Source organism: Geotrypetes seraphini, chromosome 12, assembly GCF_902459505.1.
Source record: "Geotrypetes seraphini chromosome 12, aGeoSer1.1, whole genome shotgun sequence".
In the NCBI taxonomy this organism is placed as follows: domain Eukaryota; kingdom Metazoa; phylum Chordata; class Amphibia; order Gymnophiona; family Dermophiidae; genus Geotrypetes; species Geotrypetes seraphini.
Genome location: NC_047095.1, coordinates 61,127,385 through 61,154,291, shown reverse-complemented (window position 1 = coordinate 61,154,291; position 26,907 = coordinate 61,127,385). Strand labels below are relative to the sequence as shown.

At 42.9% G+C, this 26,907-nt stretch overlaps 1 protein-coding gene across 1 annotated transcript in view; it reads right to left on the bottom strand.

The window, feature by feature from the left end:
- The window catches only part of FAF1 (Fas associated factor 1), a 559,433-nt gene that overhangs the window by 63,852 nt on the left and 468,674 nt on the right, over positions 1-26,907 (bottom strand). Inside the window, exons 16-17 of the mRNA XM_033916532.1 lie at positions 11,849-11,929; positions 7,514-7,591 (exon numbers count right to left, since the gene is read on the bottom strand). Coding sequence (XP_033772423.1) covers positions 7,514-7,591; positions 11,849-11,929 — 159 coding nt within the window. The remainder of the gene's footprint in view (positions 1-7,513; positions 7,592-11,848; positions 11,930-26,907) is intronic.

The following is a 26,907-nucleotide window of genomic DNA, read 5'->3' as shown; positions in this document are numbered from 1 at the left end:
GACCAATCACCCGTTCGGTGAAGAAGTATTTCCTGGTGTCACCATGAAATCTTCCCCCCTTAAGTTTTAAGAGTATATAAAGAAAGGGAGAAATCCTCAGGTAATTGTGAATGGAAATTCATATGCAATGGCATGATTGAGCCAGAAACTGAAAGAAGCAGGAGTATGTAGAAAATAAAAGAAATCTAATATCCTCAGTTAAAAAAAATGAATCCAGTATTGGCCACAACAGGAAAAGATAAAGTGACTCACTGGGAATTATTATAAGTTATATTTGATGAAATAAGAGCCCTTCCGTCTGAACAGTTCAAAAATGAGACTCGAATGAGGATTACAACTCCGAGGAATTTTTGGAGAGAGTGCAGGGAAGAGCAGATTTGGCGGAAAGTTTCCTATTACGCAAGCTCTATTATCGTATGATACATCATATGTATGTGTTCCTTAGATGGGTTAGTAAAGTCTGTGAAGGAAGATCAGGACCTTGTTTCAAATGTGAGAAAGTGGAGGGAACTTATTTTCTTTGCTGGTGGATCAAGTGTGGACACATTTGGAGCAGCTCATGGGACATCCACATCCCAAAAGCACCAAGCTATGCTTTGCTGGACTTGGATGAGGATCTGGAGCTGGAAACACTTGAAGCCAATCTGTTTTTGAAGGAAGTCCTGCTTAATTGCCAAAAAAATGCACGTCACTACAGTAGACGCAGTACTTACTGCCCACATTGGAATTGTGGTAAAATCAGATGCCTCATTTGCTACACATGAAAAGATTATCGGCCAAAAGGAGTGGGGACAGGTATTCAGTTAGGGGCACCCTTTCTGGACTCGTTACAGCTTTAATTCAGAAGTGCACTGTTTAATAATTTGAGGGATTAGGATAACTACAGCTGGTTTGATTGTGATTGCTATTCGATTTGTCATTCGTTTGTATAATTACTGGCTTCTCGAGCAGGGAGGGAGGGCTTGGGGCAGGTATGGGGTTTACAATTAAGGATGTTGCTTCTTTGGAAGTTATTACATTTGGTGCCGTTATTCTTGGACATATATTTAATATAAAAAGGAATTCATTAATTGTACCACAACACAATCTTGGTTTTGAGAACAGGAAAAACATGATGTTCTTTTATTAAGGATGCCCTAAAAACAGATTTCTCAAATCTGGCATTTGGCACTATGGGCTTCTCTCTCTTACAGTAATGGAAATAGACTTGATTTTTCCACCTATGTAGATTTATTAAGGCCACAGCTGTGAATTCAAATTACAAACTTCTGTTAACAAGTCACAGTGCTTTTAAACATTCCCAACAGTTGAACATTGGGCTTGCTCCTTAAGGCGAGCTTCTTTATTGAGCTGATTTCTCTACTCAGAAAAATGATGATTCTTGGAAGAGTTATTAGTAAAGGTGGGTTTTTTGTTAATTTTTTTTTCCTGTTATTAGCTGGTCTTTTGCAACCTTTCCCTGTTGATAGCTCAATCTTATTCCATTCCAACCATTATTGGTAATAGACCAACAAACCCTTTTAAAAACTCATCCTTCCAATCTTATTCATATCGCTTATACTAACTAATTTTTCTTCAGTCATGTTAACACAACTTTATATTGTGGTCTATTGAATTGTAGATCTTTAAAAAATAAAACATCACTTTTGCATGAGATTATTATAACTAACCAGTATAAGTTTTTGGCATTAACAGAAACCTAGCTTAGACATGGTGACGATCGTTACTTGACTGACTCTAAACCACCAGGTTACAATTATTTTACTATGTCCTGCAGATCAGAAAAGAGGTGACAGCCTGGCTCTGATGTTTGAAGATAAATTCTCACTCGTAGAGTTACCAATTATTAAGCTACCATACAAGGAACTCTTGTTAAATTTAATTGGAAAATCCCCATATTTTTGGCCATAATGTACTGCCCAACTAATCTGCCAGTTGAAGTTTGGGATAAAATTTACTTAACCATAGCTCAACTTATGCTAAGATATCCCAAATTGATCATTATGAGTGATTTAATATTCAGATAGATGGCTTGAATCGTTCTCAGACCATTTATTTTAAACAATTTCTCTGAGATTTGGAACTTAAACAATGGATTGATTTTGTAACACATCAGGCAGGTCATACTTCAGATTTTTTAATGTCTAGATTTGTAGAAGTCCTCACATTGGCAAATTTTTCATGAATTAGCCTCTCTTGGTCAGACCATAAATTTATTGCCTTTAAACTTGTTGGTTCTATAACAGAATTATATCAAATGTTGCCTAGTAATTTGGAAAACAAAACATTTGGATCCAAAAAAGTTACAACCTCTCTGTAATGCATTTCCAACAGATTTACAGTATCGTAACTTTAGACCTGCAAGCCTTCTATGAGCGTCAGAGCCAATATCGCCATGGCCAGCGATAAAAAAGCCTAACACGGCTTTGTAAAGGGAGCCCTATATCTTTAGATTTAGTTTCAGCTTTTAATCACCATGAATATGCATGAGATCTATTTGCATGCACTGCTTTCAATGCATATTCATTGGGGAAATCCTGAAAACCCGACTGGATTCCGGTCCTCGAGGACCGGAGTTGCCCACCCCTGATCTAGCTGCTATAACAACATAAGAATTGCCGTATTGGGACAGATCGAAGGTCCATCAAGCCTAGTATCCCTTTTCTAACAGTGGCTAAGTACCTGGCAGAAACCCAAAGAGTAACAACATTTCAGAGCTGAGATTGTGATGTCATAATGCCTCATTCCACCAATGCCTAAGAGCCAACCTCATCAGTGATGTCACAATGACTTGATTGTCCTATACTTGGCTCAATAAGAACATATGAATTGCTACAGTAGGCCAGACTGAAGGTCCATCAAGCCCAGTATCCTGCTTCCAACTGTGGCCAACCCAGGTCCCAAGCAGTAAAACAGATTCTATGCTGCTTATCCTAGGAATTAGCAGTGGATTTCCCCAAGCCGTCTCAAAAAGGCCTATGGACTTCTCCTGTAGGAAACTATCCAAACCTTTTTTAAACCCCACAAAGCTAACTGATTTCATCACATTTTCCAGCAATGAATTCCAGATTTTAATTTCACATGTGAAGAAATATTTTCTCTAGTTTGTTTTAAATCTACTACTTATTAACTTCATTGCATGCCCCCTAGTCCTAGTATTTTTGGAAAGAGTGAACAAGCGAAGCCCATCTACCCTTTCCACTCCACTCAGTATTTTATAGACCTCTATCATATCACCCCTGAATCTTTCTCCAAGCTGTGAAGCTCTAGTCGCTTTAGCCTCTCCTCATAGGGATGTCATCCCAAATCTTGTTTAATATTGTTATAGTTACACTTTTAACAATAATGCAAGAATTTGTCATAAAGGTGTATTACTATATGAAATGACATCTAATTACAGTCAAACCTCGGTTTACGAGTGCACCAGTTTGCAAGACGAGCAAAACATTTGCAAAATCGGCGCCTCGGAAACCGAGCGTGCCTCGATTTACAAGCGCCCCCCCCCCCCCCGCGATTCGGCACCCTCCCCCCCACGATTCGGCACCCTCCGCTCGCGTCGCACCCCCTCCCTGCCGCGAACCGGCATCCCCCAGGCATCCACCCACCCCCCCGATCACATTTCTTACCCCCGTTTGGCACCGGCACCTACATGCACCAAGACAGCTGGCTCCTCCCTAGCACTATCTAAAATCCTATCTAAGTGACACGTGAGGTTTGCCACCTTCTTATCAGGCAAGGAAGTGACCAGGTGATTCTCATGCCTACCAGCCACCCAGCTATCTACATGCCTGATTGAATCACCAACTACACCAGCTGTCCTAACCCTTTCCTTCTGAGCAGAAGTCCCTGGGGACACATCCTCAGTGCAGGGGCTGCCAGACTGGAAGTGGGACTTCTCTACAACATCCCTGTAGGTCTCCCTCAGCTCCATCCAAATCCACTACTCTAACCTCAAGGGAAAGTACTCGTTTTCCAACAGCTAGGAGCTCTTTGCAGCAAGCACACACATATCTTCTCGCCAACTAGGAGAAAATCATACATGTGGCACTCGGTGCAAAAGACTGGATAGCACCCCTCTTGCTGCCGGACTACTGTCTGCATCTTATTATTGAGCTGATTAACTAAACCTTATTATGTTACACTTCCCCCTCCCCATTTGCGGTTTCGGCAATCGCGATTTTACATATTCGCGATTTTTTGGGGAGGGGGAAAAAAAGAAAAAAAAACCCACAGTTTAGCCTTCCCCACGGTGTCCCGGCCTTATCTGGTGGTCTAGCGGGCTTTTGGGGCAGGAGCGATCTTCCTACGCTCCTGCCCCGTGTAGATCGCCAATAGGAAATGGCTGTGGGGAGTTCCCGTCGTAGTTTCGAGAGATTGTGCCCTGCCCCGAAAGCCCGCTAGACCACCAGGGAAGGCCGGGATGCCGGGGGGAAGGCAGGAGGGAGGCGGGGGTGGGTCAGAGCCGGACCAGAAGATATTCGCGGTATTTCACCATTCGCGGTCCGGCTCTGCCCCTATCCCCCGCGAATCCGGAGGGAGAAGTGTACTAGGAATATATTAGATTAGTATAGAGAGCCTTAGGATTATATTGTATGCTTTATTTAGGGGGTCTTTTACTAAGGAGTGCTAGCTGATTTGGCGTGCACTAAATGTTAACGCGTCCGTAGAATATAATAGACATGGTAGCATCTAACACGCGCTACATCGGCTAGCATGCCTTAGTAAAAGGAGCCTTTAGTGTTTGATTCTTAGAAGGTATAGCAAGAATATGTAATAAAGAATTCTCCTGTTGTTCTAATTAGAATAACTAATCTAATCTAATCTAATCTAATCTAAATCTTGGGTTTATATACCGCATCATCTCCGCAGATGGAGCTCGACACGGTTTACATGGTTAGGGAAGGAACGGAACTCCAGTGGAATTATATAAGTATGAGAGAAGAGAGGTTGGTGTGAGAGTGCCAGGAGCAGGACGGGGTTACGTTCTGGAGAAGAGCTATATAACTAAGACTATAAGTAAAGAAATGAGCTGGGGTTTGATAAAGGGGCTGGGTGGGAATGAAAATTAGAAAGTTCAAAACAACACACACACTGGCAAAGGTTGTCAAAACTGTGAAAGCAAATAATAGTTAAGCTTCAGCAGTTAGATGAACTAATCAAAAAAATACTTTACAAAAGTCAACAAGATTTTGGAGACAGGTTTTGATGCTTCTACTCCTAATTGCTTCGTTTTTTTTCAATTTTATATTCAAAAAGACTGATGAACCTGGTCAAGATCTTAAATTCAAGAGGCAAAAAACAGTCATGTTAATTTGGTTCAAAGACTGGGTCTAAATCTACAGTTTTTGGCACCTTTAAGGAAGTCAGTGTCTAGCTGAAAATCTACTTTTTGAGGAGTTGTAGTATAAACTGGCTGTGAACCTTTCTCTTTAACCCTTTCAGGACCATAAGGATCGTAGGCCAATTTTTGTGGTTTTGACGACATTTTTATGGTAAAAAGGGCTTGCAGATGCCAAAAAATTGATTTTTTTTTGTGAAATATCATTATTTTTTTTTTTTTTAAATCACACTTCTGGCTTATGGACAGTGTGGCAAGTGAATCTTCTCGTCAATCTGGCAACGACGCTAATGAATGAATGTCGGAACCAGTTTGTTTACATAAAGGCAGTATCCTATGGAATCCGTACATATCAAATTTAGAACTGTAGACTATCCCAATCAAAATTTATAGGATTTTAAAGTTATGGGACAAATATGTCCCTTGGTCCTGAAAGGGTTAAGGTTCAACAGAGTATCTTGAGCATGATCAGCCCCCACACCCAAATCAGTGAAATGAGTGTGTAAAGGAAAGGGTACCTTTAGAAATAGATCAGATTGGAGAGAAGAGGGCTTTGCTCCAGCAAGCCAAGAGGCTGCAGAATGAGAAAGTGAAGAACATGCAACAACCCTTGAGCAACCGGTGTTGATTATCTCTAGCAGAGTTCTTCAATGCAAGGCCCTAGTAGCAGCCCTCATCATCATTCGGACTTTTTTTCCTGATACTTTCTACCTCTCTAACCAAGTACATGACAGAAAGAGTGAAGCGGATGGGAGGAAGAGCCAAATGCTTGAAGACAAGTCATTCCTCAATAGGTGAAGAGAATGCATTTGGAAATGCTCATCTCCTTGAGGATACATCCAATAAACAGTTTAAAGATGGGCTGGTGGGATGGATATCACTGGCACACACTGGTCAGCAGTGTTGTGACCTTGCTTGGGAAGATATTTGATGCCTCTCCTTCAGCTCACTAGTCCCAGGTACGTTAGATAGATTGTGAGCCCACTGGGACAGATAGGGAAAATGCTTGAGTACCTGATTGTAAAAACCGCTTAGATAATCTTGATAGGTGGTATATAAAAACTTAATAAACTTGAAACTTGAACAGGATGTCACTGTTGAATGAAGATTTCTGGGGCAGGCCGATGGCAGAACTCTCACCTGGTTAACGCTGCACCATGGCTGCCGGAACATTTAAAATAATAGCAACCCAGGGGGGGCAGGTGTGGGGAAGTCCGGAGCTGATGAGGTCATGCCGCAGGGTCCCATTGGGGGGAGGGAGGGAGGAAGCAAGAGGAGGGAAGATTGGGGAATCAAACCATCGCCAATTTTTAGGGAGGTCATGGCCCCTGTGCTCCCCTCCCCCCAGTTCTGACACCTAAGGATCTTGCTCAAACCTTTTATAGTAGTGGCACAAAGCAAGTTACATATTATCATGAACAGTGTTTATGATTCAATAAATCTGACGGTTCATAGACAACGGCGCAAAAGACAAAAGTGTTCGCCGACAATTGAGCGCAGCGCGCGCCGCCGCGCCGCTCTAAATTACAGTTTTTAGGTGCTCCGACGGGGGGTTTTGTTGGGAAACCCCCCCAGTTTACTTAATAGACATCGCGCTGGCGTTATGGGTGGTTTGGGGGTTTGTAACCCTCCACATTTTACTGTAAACTGAACTTTTTCCCTAAAAACAGGGAAAAAGTGAAGTTTTCAGTAAAATGTGGGGGGTTACAACCCCCCACAACGTCCCCACAACGCGGCGCAATGTCTATTAAGTAAAGTGGGGGGATCCCCCCCACGCCCCCCCCCCGTCGGAGCACTAAAAACAGTAATTTAGAGCGGCGCGCGCTGCGCTCAATTGTCTGGGCGCGCCTTTGACCTGACACCAAATCTGACATCAGAAAAAAGGATTCTAATCAAACAAGTTTCTATCAAAGTATTTGCAGAATACAACAGTAGGGTTGGGGAACCTCAAGTTTTCAAAATATCCTAATGAGCATGCATGGAGCCAATTTGACTACAATTGAGGCAGCATGAATATAAATCCCTCTCATGCATATTCATTAGGAAAATTCAGGGAAAAAAATTGTGCTCCCAAAAATTGGTGGCTCTCCACAGAAAATTGTATTCTAACAAGAATAGCACTCATATTTGACAAGACTATAAAACAGAATGCATTAAAACGTCAAAGTGTCATACTTCCCGTTCTTCTTCCTGTTCTTTTCTAATTTGATCCATTCGGAACTGCTCGGCCATTTCTCTTTCTTGTGCTTCTCGCTATTAAAAAGAAAGCAGAATATCAAATTACTATTATGCATTATATTTATACTTGGTCCTTTATGAAAAATCAATTCAAATGGTTTGTACTGAATCTAGTACTGCTCATGGTAAAGCTTGAAGGCTCAAGAATAAAGAAGAATAGTGAAGATGAATAGTGAACGATGATGAAACCTACTCGGACTGGAGGAGAGTCACGAGTGAGGTCCCGCAGGGCTCGGTGCTCGGGCCGCTGCTATTTAATATATTCATAAATGATCTAGAAACAGGGACGAAGTGTGAGATAATAAAATTTGCGGACGACACCAAACTATTTAGTGGAGCTCAGACTAAAGAGGACTGCAAAGAATTGCAGAGGGACTTGAACAAACTAGGAGAATGGGCAACGAGATGGCAGATGAAGTTCAACGTTGAGAAATGTAAAGTATTACATATGGGAAACAGAAACCCGAGGTACAACTATACGATGGGAGGGATGTTATTGAATGAGAGTACCCAAGAAAGGGACTTGGGGGTAATGGTGGACATGACAATGAAGCCGACAGCACAGTGCGCAGCGCCCGCTAAGAAGGCAAACAGAATGCTAGGCATAATCAAGAAGGGTATTACAACCAGAATGAAAGAAGTTATCCTGCCATTGTATCGGGCGATGGTGCGTCCGCATCTGGAGTACTGCATCCAATATTGGTCGCCGTACCTTAAGAAGGACATGGCGTTACTCGAGAGGGTTCAGAGGAGAGCGACGCGTCTGATAAAGTGGATGGAAAACCTTTCATACGCTGAGAGATTGGAGAAACTGGGTCTCTTTTACCTGGAGAAGAGGAGACTTAGAGGGGATATGATAGAGACTTACAAGATCATGAAGGGCATAGAGAGAGTAGAGAGGGACAGATTCTTCAAACTTTCAAATAATAAAAGAACAAGAGGGCATTCAGAAAAGTTGAAAGGGGACAGATTCAAAACCAATGCTAGGAAGTTCTTCTTTACCCAACGTGTGGTGGACACCTGGAACGCGCTTCCAGAGAGCGTAATATGGCAGAGTATGGTACTGAGGTTCAAGAAAGGATTGGACAATTTCCTGCTGGAAACGGGGATAGAGGGGTATAGACAGAGGATTACTGCACAGGTCCTGGACCTGTTGGGCAGCCGTGTGAGCGGACTGCTGGGCACGATGGACCCAGAAGAGGCATTGCTTATGTTCGTATGTTAATACTAGACATATCTACATCAGTGTCTCTCAAACTTTGTGTCACTGCACAGTGATGTGCCCCAAAGAAATTCCGGGTGTGCCACGAGAGATTCCAGAATTTTCCTTCTTAAGTATACACTAAAATAGATGACATGTATGTCGCGTACGCAAGAGTCTCATCAATGTTATGAGCATCTGTGTTCGAAAGGATACAACAGCTCAGACAAGCATCATTCTTTGACGTGATCGGTCCTTGAAAACTAACGGCCAGTCATTTTAGTTTTTAATGCAGTAGTTATCCTAACTTGAGCAACAAAGCAATCATGCCTTTGTTACCATTTGGATCTTCTTATCTTTGTGAACTTGGATTTTCAGCTCTAACAGAAATGAAATTGAAAAAAAAGAGAACGACTGCAGATGGTGGATGATGGGATGCATGTTTGCTTGTCAACTTATCGAGTTGCATTTTGAGTTAATTTGCACTCAAAAACAAGCACATCCATTGCATTGATTAGTGATTCTATTCTACTTTAGTTTCACTGTTGTTACAAGTACCCATACATAGTTTGAAGAACTTTAAATAACTCTCAAATTTAATTGTTTGTTGACTTTACAATTTTATAATTTCAATTATAATGTGCCTTGAAAATCATTTGCTCCGTTTAGTGTGCCAGAGCTAAAAAAGTTTTGAGAATCACTGATCTACATAGATTATACTGACAGAGAGAGCGATAGACAGATATAGGCTAAAGATAGAGATAGGACAAAAATATAGAATATGGGTCAAATCACAATAAATGTAGGGCTGCTTTTACGAAGGTGTGGTAGCGTTTTTAGCGCGCGTTAACCCCGCGCTACACGGAAAATACTAACGCCAGCTCTATGGAGGCGTTAGTGTGTAGCACACATGCGCTAAAACTGTTTGTGCACCTTCGTAAAAGGAGCCCATAATGTGGGTCATAAAATCCTAAACCGCTGTTTTGAGAAATTATTTTATATTCACTTTTTCATTGTGGGTTGCGGCTTATCAATTCCTTAGTGAAAGCAGGAATATGGTAGGTCTGGTGTGGTAGGTAGTTCTACAGCTGGTATAACTGTGGGCACTGAAACATACTGTAAGTAGGCTGACACTATATTGCACTAGTATTCTATAACAGAGCCATTCCAGAATAGGCCCTTAAGTTATCATATAGCTTCAAGACATCTAAATGGAACTATGCATATACATTTATTTGTAGACTAGGGTTTAAGCCCGTTACATTAACGGGTGCTAGTAAAGCCTCTTTCCCTCACATGTCCCCTATTTTCAGCCCCCTTCTAATCTAATCTAATCCTTAGGTTTGTATACCGCATCATCTCCACGTTCGTAAAGCTCGACGCGGTTTACAGTAGGAGAAATAGGAAAGAACTACAACTCCCATCTTTTCATCAGGAAGGAGCAAAACCAGTTCAAAACTGTTCCACCCACCCAGGTTTAACTTCAAAGAAAGGCGCTGCGCCACGCTGTTGCTGGCCTCGGCATCTTCCACTGTGGCCAGCCCTAGCGGAAACAGGAAGTTGTCAGAGGGCGGGCCACAGAGGAGAGAAGACGGCGAGGCCGGCGGCAGCACGGCGCAGCGCTTTTCTTTGAAGTTAAACGCGGCAGGCGGGTGAGCAGGCGAGGGGAGAAGTAGATGCCGGCAGGGGCGCCTGTGCCCCACCCCCGTTCCGCCGCCTATGGAGGTTTCTCTGGTGGTGAGTGAGGGCGGGAGGGGGGAGTCGCCGGCGTGTTCCCTGCCTCCGTGATCGAAAATGGAATTCGACACGGAGGGACACAGCACACTGCCAGGAAACATGCCATCCTAAGTGCGCATGTGCGCTTAGGATTTTATTATAGAGGATAGGTAAGCAATTTTCAGAAATCCCTTTTCTGCATACATGTTCTGCATTATGCATGAACATGGTTTTGAAAATTGTCTCAGAATAAACTCCACATTAATATAGACACTAAAAATAAAATTTGCAATACATCCATTCATTCCCTTCTAGTTTCAAGTTTTAGTTAAAATTTGATTGATCACCTATCCTGGATCTTAGGCAATATACAATACGGTAAGACCTTGGATTGCAAGTAACTTGGTATGCAAGTGTTTTGCAAGACAAGCAAAACATTTTGTTAAATTTTAATTTGATATACAAGCAAGGTCTTGCAATACAAGTACATAGGGTATACACATATCACAACTGAGCCGATGGCTCTTCTCTCTCTCTCTCTGACGCTGCAGGAGTATAGCGACTGTTCTAAATGAGAGAAGTCTTGCAATACAAGTACATACAGTATACATGCGTCACATCATCACAACTGAGCCGATGGTTCAGGGCAAAGGTAGGGGAGGGACATTAAGGTGGGCAGACTAGATGGCCGTGGGCCCTTATCTGCCGTCTATTTCTATGTTTCTATGTTCTTCTCTCTCTGATGCTGCGGGAGTGTAGTGACGGTTCTAAATGAGCAAAGTCTTGCAATACCAGTACATACAGCATTTTGTATTAAAGTTTTGGGGTTGTGAAGTTTCCATTATTTCTTATGGGGAAATTAGCTTTGCTGTACGAGAGTTTTGGATTACAAACATGTTTTCGGAATGAATTATGCTCGCAAACCAAGGTTTTACTATATTAGTAAAAAGGGAGGACTGTATAATAGCATCTGGACATCAAGATTTTGTTATAGAATGCTAGAATAAGTCAGCACTGGTGTCTGAATGGACACACCGACAGTTACGTCACGTCTATCCTGATTCGACTATAAGCGCCAAGTAGGGCCCTCCCATTATAAGCCTCCGAACAGCGCAGTGTGAGACCGAAATCATACCCTGCTTACCCAGGCTTTAGAGGGAGTTCAATTCCTGTCGTCATTGCGTCGGCTTTGTGGGTGCTGTCCAGGGAGAGGTACATTCCGTTGGGTTCAGCACCCCCAATAATTTGGAAAAGTTGGCTCTTCTGCCTGTCATGGTGTGTTCAAAACAAGCCTATTTGAAGACACTACCCTGAGAGTGAAATATATGCTACTAGCCCTCATTGATCATGTGCACCTTTGCTCTGTCTGCTTCAAGTGAAACGCGATAGGCTTCATCCTGCTCCCTCTTCACCTTTTCTCTGGCTTCGCGTTCATCCTGAAAAAGAAAAAGAAAAAGTTTTTCTCGCCCTTGTCAACTGCTCTCTTAACCTGTTTCTATCTCACTCCAGTGCTAGTTGACCACCAGGTGGGCTAGGGGTCTGCCCAGGGCAGTACAATTTATGAAGCAGCACCAGCCTGTTTATGGGACTCTGAATGTGGCTGGCATAGGACCTTGTACTTTTGCACATGCTCAAGACCTGCTGGGTCATATCCCTTCCAAACTTCCCTCTGATAGCAGTTACTTACCATAACGGGTGTTATCCAGGGACAGCAGGCAGATATTCTCGTAAATGGGTGAAGTCACTGACGGAGCCCCGGTACGGGCCACTTTAAGGACTTTAGAAACTTCGCAATAGCCCGAACCGCGCATGCGCGAGTGCCTTCTCACCCGATGTAGGGCACGCTGTCCCTCAGTTAAGATAAGCCAGCTAAGAAGCCAACCCGTGGAGGTGGTTGGGTTGTGAGAACATCTGCCTGCTGTCCCTGGATAACACCTGTTACAGTAAGTAACCGTGCTTTATCAATAAATATTAAAAGATGACACAAAGCATACTCAGTCTATATTTAAATACTGGTATTTATCTAGAAGATTCTGTTTCTGATTAAATGAAAATATGACAGAACGGTGCATCATGTAATATAATTTACAACTTATTGACTTGAAAAGCATGGCCTACCTTACTTTACACCTTCCCATTAAGAGGGAAGCCTGAAATTGCCAAACTAAGAGGGGTGATTAGTGAATAGCAACATTTGACAACTTTTTGACTCATTAATCATTTCATTGAAGAGCTAGTAGCTGTGAGCTTGACTTCATTTTTATGCTTGCGACCAAGAATCATGGTTTAGTAAATGTCCCTCCTATAGCCAAATACTATGGGGACAACTGCAAGCCAAACCAGTTTGATCTGCATCTTCAACGGCATGAATGACGAGGCTTTTGACAGTAACTTCCGTAGTATGAAAACAGAATATAATGGCTATACAGCTCATCAAGCCTTCTCAATGTCATTCCTTAGGCCCCAGTTGATTATAGCTTCCCCATTTTTCTTTGTACAAGCAGACTATGCTGTATAACAGAGCTTTAAAGCAGTGGTTCCCAATCCTGTCCTAATCGGGTTTTCAGGCTAGCCTTAATGAATATGCATGGAGCAGATTTGCATGCCTGTCACTTCCATTATATGCAAATCTCTTTCATGCATATTCATTAGGGCTAGCCTGAAAACCCAATTGACCTAGTGTAGGGGTAGGCAATTCTGGTCCTCGAGAGCCAGAGCCAGGTCAGGGTTTCAGAATATCCACAATGAATATGTATGAGATGGATTTGCATGCACTGCTTCCTTGAGAGGCAAATCTATCTCATGCATATTTATTGTGATATCCTGAAAACCTGACCTGGATCCGGCTCTCGAGGACCGGAATTGCCTACCCCTGGCCTAGTGGTCCTCCAGGACAGGGTTGGGAACCACTGGTTTAAAGTGAACTATTTTGCAAATAATATATCCTGAAAAGTTCATATGCAAGCAGATGAGTCTTAAGTCATAGTTGAATCACATTTATAGACTCAAATCCTTCTCCAACAATAGCTATAAATTTAAAGCCGATCCATTATGAGAAGTGAAACAAGTTTCAGTCTGATTTATAACTTTCTCTTTGCTGGATAGTAGGATGATTCTAAGCTCCACTGAAACGGAAAACCACAAAATATCTAACCTTCCTTTTTGTGTGTATTGCAAAAGATCTCTTCTGGTTTTCCGAGTCTAATGATATACTTTTGATTCAGAGATATTAATGCTGCTTTTATGGTCTGATCATATCCCACTGTTAGTCTTTGCTTAGTCTGTACCAGGAGCTGACAGTGGTAAAGTTCCTGTGGCTTTTCCATTTAATTAAATGGGAAAAATTTGCTTCACACGGTGGGACAGCGGAACTGTTACTCGGCCCCCACTGAATGTAAAACTTGGTGTCAAGATGAAGCATATAATTATTGAAGCAGAAACAAAAACTGTACATGCTAGGATCGATTTTCAATTTATGTTCACGTTCTTGGGTTTTAGAGTCAACAAGCCAAAAGAAAATCCATCCGGAACCTCAGAAAGCAAGATGACTTTTCTCAAAATAGAGCTGGCAAGAAACCCATCCGGGCTGTTGACCTTATTTCATAATTTGTATTTCAATTAAAAACTTTGTGTCCTCGTTAATAATGTAGAAAGGTTTTAATTTCTCCACAAACAGCTCAAGCATACCACAGCCCAAAGTTTGCAAAAATGCATTCAATCTGGGCTTTTGTTTGCAGACCTATAACTTACTTGAATGATTTCAACTACAATATTAAAGAGACAAGGAAATGGATCTTTTATAACAGAACAGATCTAAAGAGCTCAGTTTATACCAGCCAAATTATAACACTTCCCCTTAGCTAAAAAAAAAAACCCCCCACTCATCTCCTCTTATCCTTTTCTACTTAAGAGTTGGCCTGCACTAATAAGCCTATATGCCAAAAAAAGGTTCTCTTGCAATGCCCTGGCAAGCTTCCACTTACAAGAGTTATTTCTGAACAAGGCCCTGTGCATTCAAAAGTCTTTTTCTTATACTTTACTTATGGGAAAATTATTGAATAACACCTATAAAGTGAAATGCTGATTTTATTTTGAAAGCTAAACACAAGCTTGGACATCCAAGACCGCAGGTTCACAGACTGACTCTCAAGTTTATTAATTTTTAATATACCGACCATCAACGGGTATCTAGCCGGTTTACAACAAAATGTTAAAATAGGGATAAAAGGTTATGCTTATAAAAGTAAAGTTTTGTTGGAGAGAAGGGAAGTGTACATTAAGGACATGGACGGGACAAACTTGAGAGTGATGATTAAGAGAAAGGAAAGGGGAGATATGATAGAGACATTTAAACACCTACATGGCTTAAATACGCAGGAGTCAAGTCTCTTTCATTTGAAAGGAAGCTCTAGAATGAGAGGGCATCGGATGAAGTGAAGAGGTTAGATGCATGGGACAGTCTCCCGAAATAGGTGTTGGAGACAAAGACTATGTCTGAATACAAGAAAGCGTGGGATAGGCACATAGGATCTCTTAGAGAGAGGGGAAAGAGATAATGGTTACTGGGGAACAGCAGACTGGATGGGCCATTTGGTCTTTATCTGCCATCATGTTTCTGTTTCAATCTTTGTATTATTTTGTTACTGTATATATAACTTTGAATTGCATGCACTCAACTAATAAAAGTATTTACTCAGAAGTTATAACAGTCGAAAGGTAACTCAATCCATTACCTTTTTCTCACTAAAGTGTATTGGCTGTTTTATGGGTCACTGAAACTTAAGTGACTTCAGATTCTGGCAGCAATTGTACAATTCATCACCAAATGCCACTGGCAAAAATGATTACCCAACAGTTCACTGAACATAAACTTTGAATGCATAGCATTGCTTCTTGGACATGATTTTGCAGCCTACTCTTATTTTTCTGAAGAATACCTGTGTTGTCCGCCTCTTTATTTATTTGTTCACTTTTATAGCCCGTTCTCCCCAGAAGCTCAGAACGGGTTATAGTAAAATAAAAATTAGGTACTTGGAAGTTCGATAACTGTCCCGAAGGCTCACAATCTTGCTAAAGTACCTGAGAAGACAATTAGTAAATAGGAAAGATATAACAATTCAAATAATAAAAAATAAAAATAGAATAAAAAAAAGAATAGCATTAAAGTAAATCAAAACCTCAAAGACCCAAAGCAACAGCAGGATACAATGGCCAAGAAGAACCCTCGATGACAGTCTATCACTGGCCGAAGATGATCTTAGCCATGCTAAGAAAGGCCTGAACACTGTGCTTTGGCCCCACTGAGTGGCACAGATGGCAGAAGTCCCGGCTCGGCTACCTCAAAGCAGAAGTGCTGTGCCTTCTGTCACTAAATCAGGAAGCTGGAGTAGGGGATGGCCTATATGGGCCACAAGACAAACACCATTACAGGTGTGATGTCATATGCATGGGTGAGCAGCAGCAGTCAGGAAACAGGACAAGTAATTTCAGGCCATAAGTTCCGACAGGCCTTCTCAAATGGACAAAGTGGAAGAGGACAGGCTGCACAGATTGCGGCTATACTCTCTCGAAGAGCGTAGGGAGAGGGGAGACATGATTGAGACATTTAAGTACATCACTGGCCGTATAGAGGTGGAAGACAACATTTTCTCTTTCAAGGGTCCATCGGCCACAAGAGCACATCCGCTAAGAATCAGGGGCGGGAAATTTCATGGAGATACCAGGAAGTACTTCTTCACAGAAAGAGTGGTAGACCATTGGAACAAAGTCCCAGAGCAAGTGATCATGGCCAGCAGCATACAAGGTTTCAAGAAAAAATGGGATGCCCACGTCGGATCTTTACGAGGGCAGTGTAGAGGTGATGCCACCTGTGAGTGACCCCTTAGGGGGTAGTTTGGGGAGGGTTAATGGAGTGGGCAGACTTGATTGGCTATGGCCGTTTTCTGCCGTCATCTTTCTATGTTTCTATGACATTTTAAAAAAAAATTTAAGGTGAGATTTTCTTCCATAATGAGGAAGCAATATTTTATTCCCTCTTTGCTTGTTCATTTGAACTATGGAAGACTTCACAGACATACATATCATCATATGCAGCAACCAAACCAATGCTCTCCAAATCATTCTGATTTCAGCAAATAAGCTTCCTAGGAGAATTTTCACAGGAGTTTTAAAGTGAAATAAAGTTTCCTTATAATGACCACACTGTGCTTTTCACTGTGTGTCAACAAACCAAGAAAAACAGTGGCTGAATTGTCTGCCTCTTATTTTTCTGTATAATATAAAAAGCATCCATTATTGACACACAGTGCTACATCCAGTAAAACTGATAAAAATATCAGTCCCTAGAAATGAAATATAGGTGCAGATAAAACCTCTTCCTATTCAAAGAAATATTCATTTGATCAACTCTGGAATTTACATAAACCCTTGTGTACAAAACTCAGAATGTCCACCTTTTGCTGTAAAAACACATAAAGGCTCAAAAGTGAAATGCCAAATGTAATTTTCAACCTGCTTTTTCCTTATTTAAAATAATATTTGAGGAGGACAAACAGATATTCAATTCCCAGTACTGAACACCTGAAATGAGCAAAATTAATCACACCTTCAAGTCTACTGTTGTGATAAGCCCCCCTAGCCTTAGCTAAATTTATTAAGGGGGGAATTCGTCAAGCAGCATTAGGGTCTAAGTCATGTTATTTGGCCCTTAACACAACGTAAATGGCCCTACTTGTTGCCTACAAATTTCTGCAGTGAGATTTATGTTCTTATGAAGTTCTTCTTTACTCAGAGGGTGGTGGACACATGGAACGCGCTCCCGGAGGTTGTGATAGGGCAGAGCACGCTACGGGGGTTCAAGGAAGGTTTAGATAAATTCCTGAAGGATAAGGGGATTGAGGGGTACAGATAGAAGTAGAGATGGGTTATAGGAAAAGTCAGGGACCACCTAACAGGTCATGGACCTGATGGGCTGCCGCGGGTGCGGACTGCTGGGCGTGATGGACCTCTGGTCTGACCCAGCGGAGGCAACTTCTTATGTTCTTAAGTCACCCAGAGTTAAGCAGTAATGAGACGCACAACATATACAAATGCATGTTTTGCATCTCAAATGCAACTTTCTGGCGATACACTGCAAGTCGCATTAGAGCCCTAAATTCATGATAAAATAAGCCCTGCTTTTAATGGGATTTTTTCACTGCCTGGGAGCACTAGACAGTAAAGCTGCAGCCTGATGTTCCTGAGTTGGCAGAGCAGGGGCCCCACGGCAACCCCCCCCTACTTGGCCAAAGACTCCTTTCCCCAACATGGGCATAGCCTGATACATAGTAGGGTTACCAGAAAATCCTGATTTACCCAGACATGTCTTAGAGGACTGTTTCAAGTTTAATAAGAATTTGATTGATCGTCTATCAAATTTCTAGACCATTATACAATTACTAGTATTTTTGCCCTTTACATTAACGGGTGCTAGAATATATGTCTGTCTGTCTGTTTTTATTTCTGTCTCTCTCTTCCTCCCGCTGTCTTTCTTTCTGTCTCTCTCTGTCCCTGGCCCCCTTTGTCTGTCTGTCTTTCTGTGTATCTTCCTGCCCCTGTGTCTTTCTTCTTTTCTTTCTGTCTCCCTTCCTCCCTCTGTCTGTGTGTCTGTCCAAAGCAGCATTCCCTCCCCCCCCACACCACTTCCCTGTGCAGCAACATTAGCGTTTCCTCTACCCCCCTTTCCCTTCCCGCGGTCCTGACTACGAACCTGGCGATTCCAGCAATCTTCACACGCTGCTTCGGGACCTTCTACTGCCCTGATTTACTCTGGCACGTCCCTGATGACATCATCAGAGACGCGGCAAAGCAAATCAGGGCAGAAGGGCCCGAAGCAGCGTGTGGAGATTGCTGCACACGCTGGAATCGCCAGGTTTGTAGTCGGGTCTGCGAGAAGGGATGGGAAGGGTGGGGCGGCAAAGGACTCGGGTCCCGGGCGGCGGGGTCATCACATGAGCCGGTTCGGAAAGTTGCTGGACTCCTCTCGGCTCCGTTTTTCAGTTTGTCCCGGGGGGGGGGGGCAGGAGGCGCTCTTTGTGCCCCAGTCCAGGCTTGTGGAGGCGATCGTCGGCTGGTGACGTACAACGTGCACTCTTGCCTAGCGCGACAGATCAGATCTCAGGGAACACGCGGCGAGAGTGCGCATGCGCGGCTACCATTTTATTATTATAGATAACAAAAACAAGGGGACATAAAAATACAATCTTATACTACAATAACACAAACAGACGAACGACAAGAGGAAGCAGAGGACAGATTTTTAAAATGCAGCAGCTTGTATGGTTTTTCAAGTTTGGAGCTGCTTTTTGGAGGGCCTCCGAGCATGCATGGGTGTGATGCGATGACATCACACATGCACATGACATCATCACGTCACACCTGTGCATGCTCGGAGGCACTCCCACCACGGCTCTGAGCTCGAGGAGAAGAGGTTTGGGGGCTGGGGCAGAACAGGCGGGGATAGAATTGGATGGGACTAGGATGGGGCCATGTGTCCGGATTTTACTGTTATAAAATCTGGTAACCCCTACCATATAGGCTACTTTTGAAAGAATTGATGGTATGGCAGTGGTACGTCTTCAGGCAGGCGTAAAGGCCCAGTATGGTTCTACTGCTAGGGGATGCCATTTTACTGAAGATGCCAGACTGGGCCTCTCACCTGGGAGAAGACCATGAATACTTTCAAAATTTGCCCATAAGAGGCTATATTCATCTAGGCTTGCAGGCCCCCCTCCCCCCCCAAAAAAAAAAAAAATCAGAAGGTCTTTATCCGCATGACTATAGCAGAATGGGAAAGACTGGATGAACTTTTCCAAGGCTACAGAGTACTGATTCACCTATATACCTTTGCTCCTGAGGATCTGGCGAATTATGGGTCACTCCCCAAGGTCAACACTCTTGTTATGGTGGTCACAAAGCTAACCGCACTTCTGATTCAGGGATGTTCTGCCCTTAGGGAATCCACAATAAGAAAGTGGAGCAGTAGCTTCGCTTTTTCAGTAGAGGCGTCCGGCATCCAGGCTGCGTCACATGAGCTATACTGCAGTGGCTGCAGCAGCTCCCAGAGGTGTCTCGTTTGGGGCCTGGTAGAGCTTTTCTGGCAGACGTTCTTTACGATCTGGTCCATCTTGCTTCCCCACTCTGTAGCTGCTTCAGTCGGTGTGGCTCTGCCACTGGGAGGTGGACGCGACCGCTAAGAAGTTGTTAAGCCAATTGCTCTTTAGGGGACATTTGCTATTTAGCAAAGGCATCAAGAAGTTGGTGGAAGATATGAACGATGCACGTCCTCTCCGGCTCCCTATTCTGCATCAGAAGGGAGTGCAGTGTTCTGCAACTTGTGTGGGCCATTTTCATCCCACATGGCATTCCCCGGGTCAAGGAGGGGCAGAGTAGGCAAGTCTGGTGCTGCCGGCTGTTCTAGGGGAGTGGAAGCTGCTCATCTCACCTGATGAGGGTATGTCGAGCCCCTTGGTGGTCCCAGTAGGGGATAGGTTGTCTCTCTTCCAGGATGAGTCAGACCCTATCACCTCAGATTAGTGGGTCCTAGAGGTGCTAAGAGAGGGGGATACTCCTTGGAGTTAGCCCATTTCTCCAAGCCTTCATGATTTCTCCCTGTGGCCCAGCTCTAAAGCAGGATGCAGTCTCTCTTTCTCACTCTTCAGCACCTTTGGCGCTTGGGGTGGTGGTACTTGAGCTGCCAGTGTAGCATGGAAGGGACTTGTATGCCATCTCTTTTTGTGGTCCCAAAGAAAGGAAGCATCGATCATATTTGTCCACTCATTGGTGAGACGTAATGTCTGTTTATTTAATTAATTTATATTTATTTATTCATTCAATTTTCTTTCTTTTTTTAAATTTCTTTATTCATTTTAAAGCTATGAGTAAGTGCAAAATATAATACATAGAAACATAGAAATAGACGGCAGATAAGGGCCCACGGCCCATCTAGTCTGCCCACCTTAATGTCCCTCCCCTCATATAATTCTATAAAAGCACTTAAGTACATTTACAGTTATAATTTATAACAAATAGATATATCCCCCCCACAATTATATTCAAAAAAATACACTCAAATTAAAAAATGGAAAAATACATTCCTCCCCACCCACCCTTGACGTGTATGACCAAGTTGTTTCCTAATGTGTGCGGAATATGAGATTTGTCCTCTCATAGTAGCTTTAAAAGCATCCCATAAGGTTTCTGAAGAGACTTCATCTGAGGCATTTAGATGAAAGTATTCAGTAATTTTTGATTTAAATTCCTGAATAAAGCTGTAATCTGCAAGCAAAGCACTATTGAATCTCCAGACAGGTCTACTATAATCTTGCTCATCCATTTTCAATTCAATTCAATTTTCTGTACCGTTCTCCCAGGGGAGCTCAAAATGGTTTACATGAATGTATTCAGGTACTCAAGCATGTTTCCCTGTCTGTCCCGGTGGGCTCACAATCTATCTAATGTACTTGGGGCACTGGGAGAGTAAGTGACTTGCCCAAGGAGCAGTGTGGGATTTGAACCCATAACTCCAGGGTGTAGCTCTAACCACACACTGCTTTATTTTTTTTTTTTTTCATTTGATGACTCATCTTTCCAAAACACATTTTTATGATTTACCAGAAAATGGAATAAGGGTGCTTGTAACAGTTTTGGGGAAAAGTCAAATGTTAATTTAAAAGGACACAAAAATATGACCCAGGGGAGAGTGTGGCGCAGTGGTTAAAGCTCCAACCTCAGCACCCTGAGGTTGTGGGTTCAAACCCACACTGCTCCTTGTGACCCTGGGCAAGTCACTTAATCCCCCCATTGACCCAGGTACGTTAGATAGAGTGTGAGCCCGCCGGGACAGAGAGGGAAAACTGCTCGAGTACCTGAATAAATGCATGTAAACCGTTCTGAGCTCCCCTGGGAGAATGGTATAGAAAATTGAATAAATAAATAAATAACATAAAATATTAGTTGTTTTTCATTGGGGGTTTTTTTTTTAGTCGAGGCTAGAACTGTGTCATGATCCCTCTCCCCTCCATTAACATTTCTGGAACTGCAGCCCAGTTTTTCTCTGCAAATGCTCCTGCCTAGCCTTCATGTCTCTACAGGGCATCCTTCCTCCCCTTTTTCCACTTTCTTGGCTCTCCCCGAATCCTAACTCCACCAGATCCACTCAAAAATTCATACTATCCTTCCCCTCTTTAAAAGGCATATCCCATACAGGAAAACTTGGAACATCCCTCCTCTTCAGGATCACCGAGCTGTGGAACAGCTTTACTGCCCCTCTTCGGTGTTCGACCTCCCTCCAACGCTTCAGAAAACATTTGAAAACTTGGCTTTTCTCTAAAATGTAACCACTCCCTCCCTCTCCACTCTACTTAGTCCCCTCTTTCTTTCCTTTTTACCAAGCCCTTCTTCTTCCCATTGGAGTTCCTTTCTTTAGTAATTCCTGTAAACCGTGTCGAGCTCTACTTCTGTGGAGATGATACGGTATACAAACTTAAGGTTTAGTTTAGTTTAGGAAGAGAGGGGCCTAAACCGAAAATCAAGGCAGATGTAGCAAACTCCAGCAAACTAGATCTTTTGCTAAGATGTACATTTTCTTCTTAAAAGGGAATGAATAGCACTGTTTTCTGAGGTTATATAGCAAATGTATGGGTGACCATTACTGAGCGAAACAAAACTGATATTTGACCGTAAAACCATATGTAGAAAATCGTACAGCTCAAAATAGGATCTAAACCAGTGGTCTCAAACTCAAACCCTTTGCAGGGCCACATTTGGATTTGTAGGTACATGGAGGGCCGCAGAAAAAAAAGTTAATGTCTTATTATAGAAATGACAATTTTGCATGAGGTAAAACTCTTTATAGTTTATAAATCTTCCCCCCAAATGCCTGCATGATGTCCCCCCCCTTCTTTGCAGCGTCCTCCAGCTTCTCCCCTGGCCTCCCGGTCTTAGTATCAGCTAATTATCATGCCTGCAGAGAGGATCACAGGTGCTGTAACATTCCTTGCAGGCTGCCATCGGCCTCTGCAGCACATTCCCTCTGCCGCGGTCCTGCCCCTCCTCTGACATCAGGGACAGGATCGCGGCAGAGGGAACGTGATGCTGAGGATGACGGCAGCCTGCAAGGATCGCTACAGCACTGACAATTCTCTCTGCATGCTGCAGTAATTATCTGAAGGTAAGAGCTGGAGGCCAGGGGGGAAGCCAGAGGTCACTGAAAAGAGCGGGCAGCACTAGTACAGACCGCGGGCCGCAAAATAATACTTGGCGGGCCGCTTGTGGTCCCCGGGCCACGAGTTTGAGACCACTGATCTAAATCAGTATCAAGGAGAATAAAAGAGCTAACAATGTATTTATAAGCCTTTCCTTTTACGCTTAGGGCTCCTTTTACAAAGGTGCGCCAGCGTTTTCAGCACGTGCTATAGTGTGCGCTAGCCAAAAAACTACTGCCTGCTCAAGAGGAGGTGGTAGTGGCTAGTGCGCGCCATTCCACGCGCTAAGGCCCTAACGCACCGTTGTAAAAGGAGCCCTTAAACTTTACATATAAACAGAAAAATTAACCCCCTCCGCTCCGACGCTCATAGAATTCCTATGAGCGTCGGAGCTGTTACCGCTGCGGCCAGCGCTAAAAACTGCATCATGCCATCCACTATCCCTTCCTCTCCGTTAGAGAGCCTAGGCACACTTGGGGGTTCCTTTTACTAAGGTGCGTAGAATAGTGCGCTAGACCGCAACGCCAGCATTGAGCTAGTGTTATTCTAGAAGCGGACCGCGGGGTAATTTTGTGCGTGCGCTAAAAACGCTAGCGCACCTTAGTGAAAGGAGCCCTTGGAGTTTGGGAGAATAAGGATGCCAACTTTGTAAGACAACTATATATTAGGATATCTAATAAAAACCAGTAGGGTAAGAGCACAGGCCAGTATCCAACATCTAAAATTAATTTCTTCCCCAAACCACGAGAGACAATAAATTCTACAACCAAAAAGAAAAGTAAGCCCTTTGAACTTAGATCCTGCTGTCACTTCAACGGTAGACAAGTTGGACCAGCCATGCAACAGTTAATTCTGGTACAGTAATAAACTCTGACAGCCCAAAGAAAAGGAATGCATTAGTGAGATCTCATCTGATGAGCTCTGTCATTACACAGCAGCTCCACCCAGTATAAACTTGTCAAAAAGTGTTACTGTAATCCATTGAGAAGTCCCTTCCTCGGGCAAGAAGAGAAAAAGTGCTTAGAATTGGTCCATAACAGGTGTGTTGGATTCTAATACCAGGGGTTTAATCGTGAATGTCTTCTCGTTAGTTTCAAATGTGACAAATTCGGGCTCTCGTCTGCTCTTTCATGCTATACTAAACTTATCAGTCAACAGCCGAGTTAAGAGCCAACGAATGTAAACAAAGAGGCCAAGGACATGGCATTTTAACACTGAGCACGCCCCAAAGCAAACAGGCAGAAAGACTAGGACAAGCGTATTTAACCGGTTTTTCCTGAGTCCATTCTCATCCCTTGATAGGCCAAATACTTATCTTGGCCTGGTATAAGACGAGCAATTCTACAGTATAATCTATTGAAGGTGGCAACAGTTATGCGTGTTTTACCAGCATAAATCTTCAGAATGCATGCACGAAAAAACTGGTATGGCACTTAAGCGCTATTCTGTAATTCCCTCCCCCCAATTAATTTACACATTATGTTTTGACAAGGGGGGTGGCGTACACAGAGGCAAAGCATCGGCTAGACACTGGGGGAGCTCCCACTTACATTGCAGCCTTACAGAATAGCTACGTGCATCCCTGCCACACTTAGATGTGTTAATTGCATCAGCTCTACGGTTGCATTAAGTGGACGCATCAAAATGTTAGGCATGTTGATAACTGGTGAGTAGGTTCCATTATGAAATATAAGAACATAAGAGCATAAGCCGTGCCTCTGCTGGGTCAGACCTGAGGTCCATCATGCCCAGCAGTCCACTCATGCGGCGGCCCATCAGGTCCAGGACCTGTATAGTAGCCCTCTATCTATACCCTTCTTTCTCCTTTTCCTTCAGAATATTGTCCAATCCCTTCTTGAACTCCAATACCGTACCCTGTCCTATCGCTCCCTCTGGGAGCGCGTTCCAGGTGTCCACCACCCGTTGGGTGAAGAAGAACTTCCTAGCATTGGTTCTGAATCTGTCCCCTTTTAATTTTTCGGAATGCCCTCTCATTCTTGTAGTTGTTGAACGTTTGAAGAATCTGTCCTTTTCCGCTTTCTCTCTGTCCTTCGTGATCTTATAAGTCTCTATCGTATCCCCTCTAAGTTTCCGCTTCTCCAGCGAAAAAAGCCCCAGTCTCTCTAATCTTTCAGCGTATGAAAGGTTTTCCATACCTTTTATCAAACGTGTCGCTCTCTTCTGAACCCTCTCGAGTATCGCCATGTCCTTCTTTAGGTACTGCGACCACTGCCAACTTATGTTAGCACTCTAATGGAATCTTGGTGCCAAATTGCCACTATAGAATTGGTACTGTGTGGTAAACTAAGATGCCACTTTATAGACTTGCCCTAATGTGGATACTCCAAATTTAGCAATTACACGTCTATCTACAAATCAAAGCTCTACTAAAATGGTGTGTTACGCAATTTCTTCAAGGAATGCGAAAGTACTAATTTTTCCAGTTGTGCTTCTGCAACATCTGATTCATGAAACATTATAAGCCAATAAACCTAGGTGGTGCAAAGGGTTTTTACAAGACAAATTCGCCCTTTATCCCCATTGTTATCACCTGTCCTTTTCCATTTGTGTAAGGCACTTGCTTTGAAAAAAGACGAAAACAGAGACTAATCAAAATATCCCACCCAATGGCACATTTCATTAGTGAATATTCCCATTGTTAACGGCAGGATGCATGCCCAGTTCATTACAAAGAAAGCTCTTTCAGAACACCGTGACCTGGAATAAAGAAATACTGAATCTTTTTTTCCCCTTCTGCCACAAAAGAGCTTTTTGTTTATCTTCTTGCGGGTTTTACTGACTTACTATAGCTATTATTAAAACAGTAACAGAAACCAGCATCTGAATCTTGTTCTGTATTGTCATGTTTGGAAAAAAGCCGCCTTCCATTTGGCTACATTTTGATCTTCAATAGGAAAATGAGTTGATACTTGAACACAAAAAGTTGTCCAGGATGAGATTTCTAAGAAAGCTACATATGTTAAGAGAACCACCTGAAAAAATATTGTTCTTATGCCAGTGATTTACAAAGAGCTGCCCATCACATGCAGTATTTAGCAGGGCTGTGGAGTCGGTAGATAAATGTTCCGACTCCGACTCCTCAGTTTTTTGTACTTCAGACTCAGACTCCCGAAATTTCCTCCGACTCCGACTCCTCGACTCCGACTCCACAGCACTGGTTAATTTTCAGATCGTTAAAATGGAATGTCAAGTTGAGAGAAATGAGCATTTTTGACACCACCTTCTTTTTGCTTTTAATCAAGGTTCTAAGGCCGCAGAAGCTGCTGGCAACATTTGTGCTGTGTATATAGTGGGTGCTATAGCTGAAAGAATCGCTCGTGATTGGTATGCCAAGTTGAAAAATGGAGTCGATAGATAAATGTTCTGACTCCGACTCCTCAGTTTTTTGTACTTCTGACTCCGACTCCGAGTACCCGAAATTTCCTCCGACTCAGACTCCTCGACTCCGACTCAACAGCTCTGGTATTTAGCCCAGTGGCTTTCACTCATTTTTAAGTGAGGGTTGTTTTGGGTTCCAAAGGGGTGAAGGAGTGTCAACAAATATGTTCCTATTTTGGACCATGATACTAGTAATGCTTCTCAATATTCATTCCTACTGGAACACCTGGCCTTCATCACACATGCAGAACACAGATAAATTCTATATAAATACAGAACCACAAACTAAAAGTCCTAATATACACAAACAAAACCCTAAGATGCACACCAGAGAAATAGAAACAAATGCATTTCTTTCTGATCATTGCAAAATTATATGTACAGCAGATGTAAATTCTCAAAACTGACACATTTCAATCAATCACTAAATAGAAAATAAAATCATTTTCCTACCTTTTTATTTTTCTACTCGTCTTTTCCCAGTCTCCGGTTGCACTTCCTTCTGTCTGTGCTCTTAACTCTGTCCTTCTTCTAGAAAGAAGATTATCAAGGTAAGTACCTAATCTTCCCTTCTGCTGCAAAGGACATACGAGTCCTGACATACCAAGGCTGTCTCCCGAGTCTAGGGAGAGACAGATGACCCTGCCCTTAATACCGAGGAGCTAAAAGCGGAATCCTCTCTCGCTGACGCATCCATCCTATAAAACTTTGTAAATGTATGGAGGAATTGAACTAATCACCACCCACGAAGACATACTTCCAGTAGATTGTGC